This window comes from Drosophila willistoni, chromosome 3R (assembly GCF_018902025.1).
Source record: "Drosophila willistoni isolate 14030-0811.24 chromosome 3R, UCI_dwil_1.1, whole genome shotgun sequence".
NCBI classification, from domain to species: Eukaryota; Metazoa; Arthropoda; class Insecta; order Diptera; family Drosophilidae; genus Drosophila; species Drosophila willistoni.
The window spans coordinates 11,302,887-11,314,312 of record NC_061086.1 but is presented as its reverse complement, the minus strand read 5'-3'; the positions used below and the strand labels follow the sequence as shown (position 1 = coordinate 11,314,312).

The following is an 11,426-nucleotide window of genomic DNA, read 5'->3' as shown; positions in this document are numbered from 1 at the left end:
TGTCTGTTGTCTGTCTGTTTGTGTATCTATGCCTGTGAACATCCCTAGACAATTTTGTACACTCTATGCTATTTGTTTTTTTCTGTTTTCTATGCATTTTTATGGCACACGAATATTTTTCTGGCTCGCTGGTCATATAAATACAATTGCGTGGCCAGAAGATATAAGTAACTCGGCTGGTTATACAATGCCCACATGGATCAGAGCAGGAAGCGGAATCCATTCCTTAAATTTCAGCATGTAGAATAAATTGTTTTAGTCTTTGGCTTAAATTGGAAGCCAAATTTATAATGTACATATTTAAAAAGATGTTTCAGATTTTCAGCCAAGTCATTGCATAATTATAAATGATTCTCCTAAAACAAATTGCCTTATTTGTGTTCTAATCAATTTATAAATATATATAAACAACATTTACATATTGTTATTTTTTTCGAAAGTATTTTGTAATAGATAAATAAGAACGAGAACCAAAATTCAGGTTTACAGCAAGTTTAAACCCATTAAATAATAAGTTGGTTAAAACAAGATGGGAATTGGCCTTCAGTTGGATTTAGTTGAGTGGTCGACAAACAGTCTGCTCAATTTAAACCAGTTTTATAACAATTAAAACGAATTTGGGAATATTTTGTATATATTTTTGTTTTCTTCAAATTTTATTTGTGTTTAGTTTGGCAGGTACATAAACGAGTTTGATTCCGGGATAAACGAATCGGCTTATTTCTTCCAGCCACTAGACCAGCCGCCGCCGCCGCCGTTGGACCAGCCACCGCCTCCTCCGCTGGACCAACCGCCGCCTCCGTAGCCACCACCTCCATAGCCACCGCCTCCGTAGCTACCGCCACCGTAGCTTCCGCCACTATGTGTGGTAGTGATTACTTTATAAACATCGACATGGGAGTGACCGCCATGGCCATAGTCGCCACCTCCGTAGCCACCTGAATAGCCGCCAGAGTGGCCACCTCCGTAACCACCAGAGTAACCGCCTCCGTAGCCACCAGAGTAGCCTCCTCCATAGCCACCGGAGTAGCCACCACCTCCATGGCCGCCCTCATAGGTGTTGATGACTTTGATTACCTGCACCAAAAGAACAATTTTTGATGCAAATATTCTTAAAGAGATATCCTAGATTATGTCTGTGATTACCTGAACGCCACCTCCACTGCCGCCGTAACCACCACCATATCCGCCGCCAGAGCCATATCCACCACCATAACCACCGCCGCCGCCGCCGCCTCCGCCTCCCTTCAACAGGCCCAGAAGTCCTGCGTTCACTGTCGCCAGAGTGGCGCACAGCCCCAAGACACATATAAACAACTGAAAGAAAATGGTTTTACTTAAAATTGATTTATCCTTTTTGGGAGCTTTTTGTTTATCCTTTCTGCAAACAGCTCCTTATTCCGTTTCCCACTCACTTTCATTAGGATAGCACTGAGCAGAGCCAAGACGCAAGTAGAACTAATGCGAATTGCCAAAAGCGCTTTCAATTTAATAGTCTCCGTTCTCCCCAGAGGCAATTCTGGCTGACAAAGCTGCTTGACCAACCGCACAGAACAAAGGTGTTTAGTTGTTTCGGTAAATGGCTTAAATGTCGCTGTCGCTTCTACGACCGGGTCTTTAGATCATCTTAACCATTTCGGCCCGAGCATCTCCAAGGTAAAGAGCATTCCGAGTAGTCTGTGTGGCCGACAGCTAAATCTACATAAATCTGATTTCTCAGTCTAACCAAAATTAAATTTATTATTTGCATTATGCTCGAATATATAAAGAGATCTTTCAATTTTAAACTAGTTTCGCCGTTGAATTTCATTAACGCCCGAAACCAATATCGCCAATATCGGTTGGGGGAATCAAAGTGCAGCTCAACTAGTTTCGCATAAAAATGTATTTATGAGCAACACAAGTTCGAGCCAAGAAGAGATGCAGGAGGACGGGGCATGACACATATCATCTACACACCTCACCGGCAAACAAAAGCCGATTGTAGAAACATAAAAATTTAAATGATGAGATGAATAAATGTCTGAAATGGCCCTGGCCAATAGCACGCTTATTATATTAGTCATTTGATTTTTGGCCACAAAGTGTGTGTGTTTGTGTTGTTGCTTTGATAAAAACTATGAATTACGTTAAGTACCCACAAAGAGCAATGAATAAACGACACACATTAATGCCCCCTAAGCTACTCTAACACCAACTCTAAGCATTTCATCAATTGAAATAAGCTACCATTTTTCCCATCATCCATCTAACCAATCCATTATCACCCTAAATCCCACACTTATTTCGTCTTAATGGTCACTTTCCCTCCCCAGTTAATCATCATTTCGACTAACAATAAGCTTAATTTGTTTTTGGGTAACTCTGAAACACTTCCGCTTTTCTGCCTCTGGATTATACTTGATTTCAATTGAGATGATAGTCAGACTTGTCTATTATTGGTTTTTCAAACCTACTGCAAATCGGATACAGCAATTACCATCAACAGTCGTATACCTCATAAAGCAGTTTATAGTCGAACAGAAGTTGGGGTTTCCAGTATATAGCACTCAAAAGCAGGCAACACAAACTGACACGGATTGATGATGAAAGCAAAAAAGTCGGCAACGTTTATGTCTTACATGCAAACTGCACAGCATGAAGCCTAAAAGCATGTGGCAAAAACTAGAAAACCAAAAAATATGAGACAATCCGAACACAATACACCTATTACCCGATATATTCTGCAACTTCTATGCAATTGATGTGCATGTAGTTGGCCTTTTACTTTGTGTTTAGCAGGTGCAACAACATTGTGGTCATTTGGTATTGTGTCAGTCATTGGAGCTTATGGACAGAGTGAACTGTCGCATCCAGGCGCATTTATGCCAGTCCATCTGTCATCTGTGTGTGTGTGTGTGTGTGGGTCTTAGTTGCAAGTTCCAAAAAGGCAATTATTATGCACGTAGACCAAAATTACATGAATTGCCACTGGCCAAGGCTATGGCATGGCATTGGGCACACTTTCTCAAAAAAGACTTGCTGACCAAGATGTTTATATATAGAATCATAACACCAAATGCAAGTCTGCTAGTAAGGTTTCAGTTGTGAAGCATGCAACACAAAGTGAAATTATTAAGACACCAACATGCCACAAGAAGGGCCAGCGTAGATAGTAAAGAATTTGCTATACGAGTTATCTGCTATTTCGACAGCCATATAAATTAACAATAAGAAGCTGACGGTGGTCTCTCTGTATACTATAATAGAGTTGGTTACGCCTGACAGCCACTTTGGGACTTGTGTGTGGTAAAAGTCATCAACAATGTGAAAATTTCCAACTGTCCAACTGGAGATCAACATTTAACTGGGCGCTTGGTCCGCGACCACTAAGCCACTTTCGGCGAAAGGCCATAAAATCGTTCAACTAAAACATCCATAAAATGTCGAATGTCTTGAAGAATTTGGTTCACAAAAATCAGTAAACGTTGGTTCAGTTCAATTCTAAGACGCGTGCGGAGTGCGTGTGTATCTCTGAGTGTGTGTGAGAGTGTGTGTTCTCTGGGTGTGCGCACATCGGTGTATATGTATATACACAGTTTGGTAAAGCCAATTCAAGGATTCGTATAACAACATTGAAGTAATGTGGCATAGTCAAGTGTTTGTTCTCGGCATTTATGTGCTCATAACAATGCGTCAGAGTAGTGGCTTTCACAGCAACAACAACAACAACAACAATCGTTTTAATGGTGGCACTTCCGGCATCCTAACAGCACAACACAACCAAAGGCAACAGCACAACAATGAACAACTACAACTTCAACTCAATGCCGCCTGGCAACCCTTGACACATCACAACAATTGGCTCATCCTGCAGGCAACGGCAGCCAGTTCAGTGCAGCGTCAGACGATTGAAGAGCAGAAGGAGCAAGAGCAAAAGCTTGATGTGGGGAATCATGTGGAGCAACAAGGAGGACAAGGACAAGGACTTCCTGGCAATTACTACGCCTACAATCATCGGTATCAAAATCAAAATGCCAGCCAAGTATCGCCCCCTTCACCCATTGTACGCGATGGCGGAAATTACAAACAGGTGCGGCGGGCAACCCTAAGCGATCCTCCCACTGGCAGCTATGTGCTAGCCATAAGCCAATCAATGCGACGAGGCCAGCTGAGGCGTCAATTGCCTATGGCAACACCACTCCTTCAACCTACTCAGTCTGTGTCAGAGGATGTGGAAGCATATGCTGCTCGTGGCAAGCCGGAAGTGCGCGACAGGGCTTTAACTTTAACTAATGCCGCTTTTTCTCATGCTGATGATGCTTATGCTGGTGGTGGTGCTGCTGCTGCTGACACAGATGATGTTGATGGCGATGGTGATGGCCCTGATATCAGTGACAAGTCATCAGACATGGATATTGATGCTTACTTGGGCCCCTTCGAACGAGCTCTGGTGAAAGTGAGCAACTTTTGCGACACAGTGAGGGCCCTCATCAGTGATGAGGGCGTGGTGGATCCACAGCCTTCATACCGTCAGTCAGGTGGGTGAATTCCAATAAATGTTAATTTAAATTGCCAAAGAAACGTGCCAGAGTGAATGGCTAGCGGAATTATGCGCCTCAATGCTCAAAGCATCGTTTTTCCGGGAGTCCGGGGTCCAAGCCATTTAATTAACTGAAAAAAACTTCTCTCCCTTTCCCTTTCTCTCTGTGTGTGTCTCTCGCTCTCTCTATTTTATTCCACATAGACGAACGCAGGCCAAGTAAATTGGATGCCACAGCCGCAGTAGCAGCAACATCAAAGGAAGTTCAAGGTCGTTACTTTCGTCTGGCATCCCAAGAGGAGGAGGAGGATGATGAGGAAGAGGGACGCAAGTTGAAAAAGTTAAAAAAGAAAATACAGAAATTACTGCTGCCATTACTCATTGCCTACAAACTAAAATTTCTGACACTCATACCAGTGCTAATTGGTGGTCTAACTCTGCTGGTGGGCACAACTGGCCTGGCTGGCTTCTTTTTTGCCCTATTTACGGCCGTAATGAGTTTGAAGACCGCAACAGGTGGCGGTCATGGCAGCAAAGCATTGCTCTTAAAGAAAATCTGAGAAGCAATTACACAAACTCAAACACACACACACACACCTACTTAAGATCTATTTAGTAGCTATTGATTTAGGTTAACTCCCTGATGATTGTGGCAATTTGATTAAGTTGAAAATTGCTGAAGATAAGCCCAACGAAAGTTTAAATGCGCTTAACAAAAAAAACCCACAATTTTATTTAAAACTGTAAATATACTAAACATTGAAATTCTCCAACAAATTCCCAATCAAAACTATTGAAAAAATCATGTAAACTTAACAATGTTATACTCTATAAGCGGATATCGTATACAGTGAAACCTCGATATAACGAATCTGAGGGGGATCGCAAAATTATTCGTTATATCTATTGATTCGCTATAGGTACTGAAATGTAAAACCTTAGTCCTTTCAAGGGACTTAACAAAAAATTCGTTATATTGGGTTTTTCGTTATAACGAAGTTCGTTATATCGAGGTTTCACTGTATATGTGTATATACACTTCTGACACCCAAAATAAATGACCAAGACTCAAATCAAAGTTTGGTCATGGAAAGTGATGACAGTCCATGATTAGTTCCCAGTTACATGTGTGCATTTTAATGTCCGACAATGCCTTATGAATATATATGTATAAGTATTACCCTCTAAACTTGATACACTCATTTGAACTCGACTTAGATAAGCATTTTTGTCTGTCTGTCTGTCTGGTCTGAATGCATTTACCTAATTCAATTTGGCTATTACTTAATTTCCATCAGCATAATGTAGACTAGACATACATAAATACATTCATGATGTACATGAGTGTGTATGTATGTGTAGGGAGTGGGCTGCTACCCACCCTTGTTAACTAAACATGTCAAACTTTGTTTTCCGCTTCAATTTGGGGTACAATTAAATTATTCTTTTATATTTATAGCCACATCAGTCAGAGGTCGTTCAACGGTTCATTAACATAATACAAGGCAAAATAAAGAAAGAAAATCAATATTTTATCAAAACATTACAACGAAAATATGGAAATTTTTTCACAATTTATGTATGCATGTCTAAATTGGGAATCATTTATTTTCTATTCACATTTTTAATTAATTTATTTGTTTTGACAAAAGTTCGCAACGCAAAAGGACATATATTCATATATACTGTTTATGTAGTCAAATGTTTTTTCTCAAGGACTTCATCTCCATACAGTGGATTGAATAACTTTGCCAGATGAGAGATTAAACCAATAACCCAATTAGAGTAAGCGAAAAGGATATTATAAAGGTAACACGATTTTAAAGGGTGTGGAAGTTTTGTCATGGTCACCCTTAGCTGGATCCTTTGTCCAATTTTTTTTTTATTAGTAATTAAACGGAGGGTAAATTTCTGTGGTAATGAATTTTTAATTTAATTTTCATTAGATCCGCTTTTACCAATATTTCCCATTAACAATTCATAGGAATGATTATTCTCAGAATATGGAAGAAGGTAGTTAAATTAAATTACAATTTCCCATCTGAGGCAAATTTAATGAGGAAAACATTTTTGTGTTTGGCTCAATAAATTATATGAAATTTTGTGTAAAATCGTTGGCATATGAATAAAAATTTATAAAACTATTGTCGCATACTAAGTATAAGTATTTTGAGTAGATTTTCTCTACATTTTAGAAATGGAAAAATGACAAGTGAACCGAAACGCAGTAAGTAAAATGCTTGCCAACGTTAATGAAGAGTTTTTACTTGTTGATGGTCTCAACCGTTGGCCCAAGACGAGACAGCAGCAGCAACAACAACAACAACAAGAGTTTCAGCAGTAATAGGAAAAGCAACTGTGGCAGGTAAAACCGTTTATTAAAGTAGGGAAAATTTAATGTGTGTTCACGCTCAAGTAAAACTGAATCGAAAACCGCAAAGCGAGCAAAACAAAAGAAGCGAAAACATAATAGAATCAGAAGCAATAGCATTAGCAGTAACAGTTGGAGTAAATAGCAGCAGGAATAATCAGCCAATTGGCCAAGTGTAAGAATATATATATGTACATATAGTAGTCTCAATATGAATGCAACCAAGTGCAACATTAAGAGTATCGGCCGTATTCCATCAGCAATACGCCTGCTCAGTGTGCTAGGAACTGTGCTGCAGTGCAAACATAAAATATTGAAATGCTTCTCGTCTTAAGTACTTTATTTCTGTTGGCCTTGGTGGCTTTGGGACAGGCACATAGCCTGCCACAGGCTGTACAACTTGGCGGCGCTATTGTGGCGGCCGTCGAACAGGATGCTGAACAAGAGGCAGCCAACGAGGACCGTCTGGAGCAGGAATGGTTACAAATTGCCCGGCAGCAGCTGCGTAAGTTCCTTGACAATGAACTAAGTGCCGAGCAATTGACCAACTTGTTTGGCACCTGGGCAACTGAAGGTAAGTAGTCTAATAATCTTCTTTAAAGAGGATAACATATAATTGAATTGAATGTCGATTTCATTTAGCTCGTGGCAAACATCACCACAAGAAGCACAAGAAGCTATTGAAAATGTTATATCCCCTGCTGGCTGCTGCTGCCTTGGCCAAAATGGTTTTGTTGCCCTTGATCTTGAAATGGTTAACGGCGCTTTCAACCTCTTCATTTGTCATGGGCAAAATAGCTTTGCTCACTTCCGGACTGCTGGCCTTGAAGTACATCATGTCGAGTGGCCATGCACATGATCGGCTGGAGATAATACACTCGCCCTCGATAAAAGGTTATCATGCTGCCCACGCGGCGGATCTTTCATCCAGCGGTAGCAGCTGGATGCCCATTGGGCAACAGCACTACATACCCCTTGGATTAACAAAGGAAACATCACTGAGACTACCGAAACATAACTATGATAGCCAGGAGTTTTACAAACCGTTTCTATAGGGCGGCACCGAGAAAGCGAAAGACAGTTAAATAGTTACAATTCATAGATGTTCACTAAAAATAGTATTAGCCAATAGGTAAATAAACAACAAACAAAAAAAAAACACACACTCACATACATAACTCCAACTCCATTAACAATTAATTAGCACATTGCTCGTGCCTGACTTTGGCCATAAGCCAAATGATGTTACGTCGATGACAGAAGACGGCGACGAAGACGACGACACACAATCACTCCATGGCGTACAGAGAGCTCAAAAAATTAACAACATTGCCAGGCCGTTATGCATAATATGGATTATTGCGCATGCAGACCAACGCGATGGGCCCAACGACCAAATGACGACCAAAGACTTTACTTCCGCAAGTGCGTGTTGCAATGAACGCCGACTCACACGGCAATGGAACTTATGTAAAGACAATGCCAATAAACAGGTCGACGGTAATCAATTGGAAACGATTAGAAACATAAATGTCTTTAAGGTGTGTTCAAAGAAGTTTATCAGATAATAGTGATAGCCTCTAGCAAGGATCATGCTCTCACAGTGTTGGAGTTATTACATCATTCATTCAGGAATGTTAAAAGTAACTAACATGTTCATTGTATGGGATGTATGTGTTTATTTTGGCTCATTGCCTGGGCTGCCTACGCATGCCTTTCGGCCTGGTCTGGCCTGGCCAGAGCAAGTGAAAGTTGTAGGGCACATAAACACACACGCACACACACATACAAACAAAATTCATGGTAAATAGCAAAAAGACGACGATGGCCAGGGGAACGGGTGACAGGGGCGGTGTTATGGACAGGGGCAGGGCTACAAGCGTTAGATATGTATGCGCATGCTTGACGCGTATCTAACAGATCGATCAACAACCACAAAGACCAACATTATGCTCGCTGCGACTTCTTTCTAAGTGAGATGTGTTTGAAAGTGAAGTTGATGTATTTTTTTTTCCTATTTTGCTTTTTCTCTCTATGTTTTCCGTTTGGCTTGGCAATTAAAGTCAGACGGGGAGACATAGTCAACATCAAAATGAACATCGTCTTCTTTTGTCGCCGCATCTGGCTAATAACAACATTCTCAACATTGCCAGTTTGCTGGGTCGTCGTTGTCGTCGTCTTCTTCGTCATTCGGCTGGCTGCGCAATGTTTGCGACTCTCACGAGATTACTTAACCAGGCCATTTAGCATAGAGAGACAGCTACAACTACAACTACTACTACCACCACCACCACATTGTCCCTTGTTTGTTTTTTCTTATTTTTATTTTTTTGAACATTTGTGTCATCAATTTCACTTTCTTTACAGCTTGAGCGAATGGGTTAACGCTAAGTTAAACAAAGCAACGATACTGTCAAGTACAGGCCCTTGCCTGGGCTTGGGCCCTGAGAAAGTATTCCCACAGGCGCATTTAATCGATTTGCTTACCATAAACTAACTCCAAGACCAAGACATGAGCGCAACCGGAAAGGATCCATAAAGCACCGACTCATTTGACTGAAAATGTTTGGTTAATCAATTTCCTTGTAATAGATTCTTGTTTCGGACTACGCCCATGCTTCAAACAGACCTCATCTGTCAATTGCCCTCTCAACATTTGACCACAATGTTGCCGAGTCGGGGTTTGTTTCAGTCAAAGTGTCAAGCAGGCTCTGGGCAAAGTGAATTGAATTTGTTTTGGGGTTGAGCTGAAGTGCCCGCATGGTAATGGTTATGAATTTTTAACAGCAAACACCTAGACCTTGCCCCCTACTTATATCCGAACCATCCCTAAACTGAATCCACATCTTCGTACTAAAAAAAATGGCCTTCTCATATTGCTGCACTTTCTCAGGCAACGTCAACATCAATATTGACATTTTATATTTGCGCAAATGAAAAGAAAATCAATTTCACCTGCTGGTATTTATGCGTTTAACCCAAAAAAAAAAAGATACAAATTTTGCTGTTGCTTGATGTTTTGTTTGGGTCTCGAGATGCATAACCCAACGCTTTATTGATTCGTTGGTTCGCCGGTGTTCAAGGAGTTAGATAAAAGCATTTCGTCATAACTGAAATTTCTACCCTGTGCCACATTCTTGTCGGCCAATTGTGAGGGAATGCCAAAAATACTATTGCCGGGTAATATGACACGCAAATAGGTCAGTAGAACGTCCAAAACGAAAAAAAATACCAACCCAATCCGGCAATCTTTCAAACTCAGCTGCAAAAAGCTGCCAAGCTAATTTGAAAAGTAAATGCGCGTGGTGTGCCACACCCACATACACACACACACACACACACACACGCACACGACGAAGAAAGCACATAGCACATTGTGGCAATTGGTTTTATGGCAACTTGTTGCGGCTAATTGAGCTACGCCTGCCAAGCCAACAGAAATCGCAAGAAACCAAGTAAACCTAATTGACTTTATACATAATATTATATTTATGTATATACAAGTCTGAAATTTTGGCAAAGAAAAAAAGAAAATACAAGCCCGCCCGCCTTGAAGCCTGTCTCGGAGATGTCAAAAACGCATTAGGGGACAACAAAAAGGTTACCCATATTGACAGATCACGAGGGCGGAGGGGGAAATAAAAAAAGAGAAATTATTAATGATTGGCATTTAGAAATTTAGTTTGATTTGAGTATCAGGTTTGCGAACAATTCAACTTGACACTTACTCCGCTGGGATAACAGTGTTCCGAAGTCAGGTCTAAAATCCGGTTTTAGTCTCCCATTGCAGATTGCAAAATTTCAATGAAAATTACATAACTTTCACTCACAACAATGACGATAATGATGATGATGATGATGATGATGATAATGATGCCCCGATGACCGACAGTTGATGACGACGATGAAGACGACTACGTCAATGAATGAGTGCGAAACTGGACCGTGTGCGTGAGCCAAGCGAATGGTATGCGGGGCTATCATCATCAATGATGATGACATGATTGGAGTTAAAGTGGAGTTAAGTCACAGTCAACCGCCGCCGCTCTTGAAATGCCTCAAGCCTGTGCAGGAGAATTTATGTTGCCGCATTTTATTTTGTACCTTACACTATGCTAATTGGCGAAGCAAGTGAATCATTGTACAAAAAAAAAGTAAATAACTGCCCAAACCTAGCACACTTTCTTTTTTCTTTCCCTCCGCAACTCCTCCCTTGCTTTGCTTTGTTTTACGCAGCTAAAACAATAACCGAAAATAAAGGCGCGTCACTCATACGCAGCGTGTGACAAGCCGACGCCCGCGGCTTGCACAGCAACAATCAGACAACAATAAGAGAATAACAGGCAGGCAAGCGGGCAAGCAACAGCAGCAACAACAACAACAACAATAGCAACATTGAGGGCAATATTTAGTGTCGCATTTCGTTGTAATATAAATGAAAGTGAGTGAGCGGGGCAGCGGCCGCAGAGCAACAACATGTTTCTTTGGTTTTTTTGAATGGGCTGCCTTTAATAAGCTGTAGGAATAATAAAG

At 41.0% G+C, this 11,426-nt stretch overlaps 3 protein-coding genes across 3 annotated transcripts; 2 read left to right on the top strand and 1 right to left on the bottom strand.

The window, feature by feature from the left end:
• Positions 1-717: 717 nt before the first annotated feature.
• Positions 718-1,421, bottom strand: LOC111519509 (acanthoscurrin-2). The gene is made up of 3 exons (XM_047009414.1): positions 1,416-1,421; positions 1,147-1,317; positions 718-1,077 (listed from the first exon to the last, which is right to left on the bottom strand). The coding sequence occupies exons 1-3, from the start codon at positions 1,419-1,421 to the stop codon at positions 718-720; spliced, it is 537 nt and encodes a 178-aa protein (XP_046865370.1).
• Positions 1,422-3,670: 2,249 nt separating this feature from the next.
• On the top strand, positions 3,671-5,082 carry LOC111519508. The gene is made up of 2 exons (XM_047009411.1): positions 3,671-4,484; positions 4,727-5,082. The coding sequence occupies exons 1-2, from the start codon at positions 3,671-3,673 to the stop codon at positions 5,080-5,082; spliced, it is 1,170 nt and encodes a 389-aa protein (XP_046865367.1).
• A 2,129-nt stretch (positions 5,083-7,211) lies between these two features.
• On the top strand, positions 7,212-7,948 carry LOC111519507. The gene is made up of 2 exons (XM_023180762.1): positions 7,212-7,467; positions 7,536-7,948. Exons 1-2 carry the CDS (start codon positions 7,212-7,214, stop codon positions 7,946-7,948), a joined length of 669 nt encoding a protein of 222 aa, XP_023036530.1.
• The last annotated feature ends 3,478 nt before the right edge of the window (positions 7,949-11,426 follow it).

Coding starts and splice junctions, on each gene's coding strand:
- LOC111519507 (XM_023180762.1), top strand. CDS start 7,212: ATGCTTCTCGTCTTAAGTACTTTATTTCTGTTGGCCTTGGTGGCTTTG. Junction 7,468..7,535: donor TGGCACCTGGGCAACTGAAG/GTAAGTAGTCTA, acceptor GATTTCATTTAG/CTCGTGGCAAACATCACCAC.
- LOC111519508 (XM_047009411.1), top strand. CDS start 3,671: ATGCGTCAGAGTAGTGGCTTTCACAGCAACAACAACAACAACAACAAT. Junction 4,485..4,726: donor GGCCCTCATCAGTGATGAGG/GCGTGGTGGATC, acceptor TATTCCACATAG/ACGAACGCAGGCCAAGTAAA.
- LOC111519509 (XM_047009414.1), bottom strand. Junction 1,078..1,146: donor GCAGTGGAGGTGGCGTTCAG/GTAATCACAGAC, acceptor CTTTTGGTGCAG/GTAATCAAAGTCATCAACAC.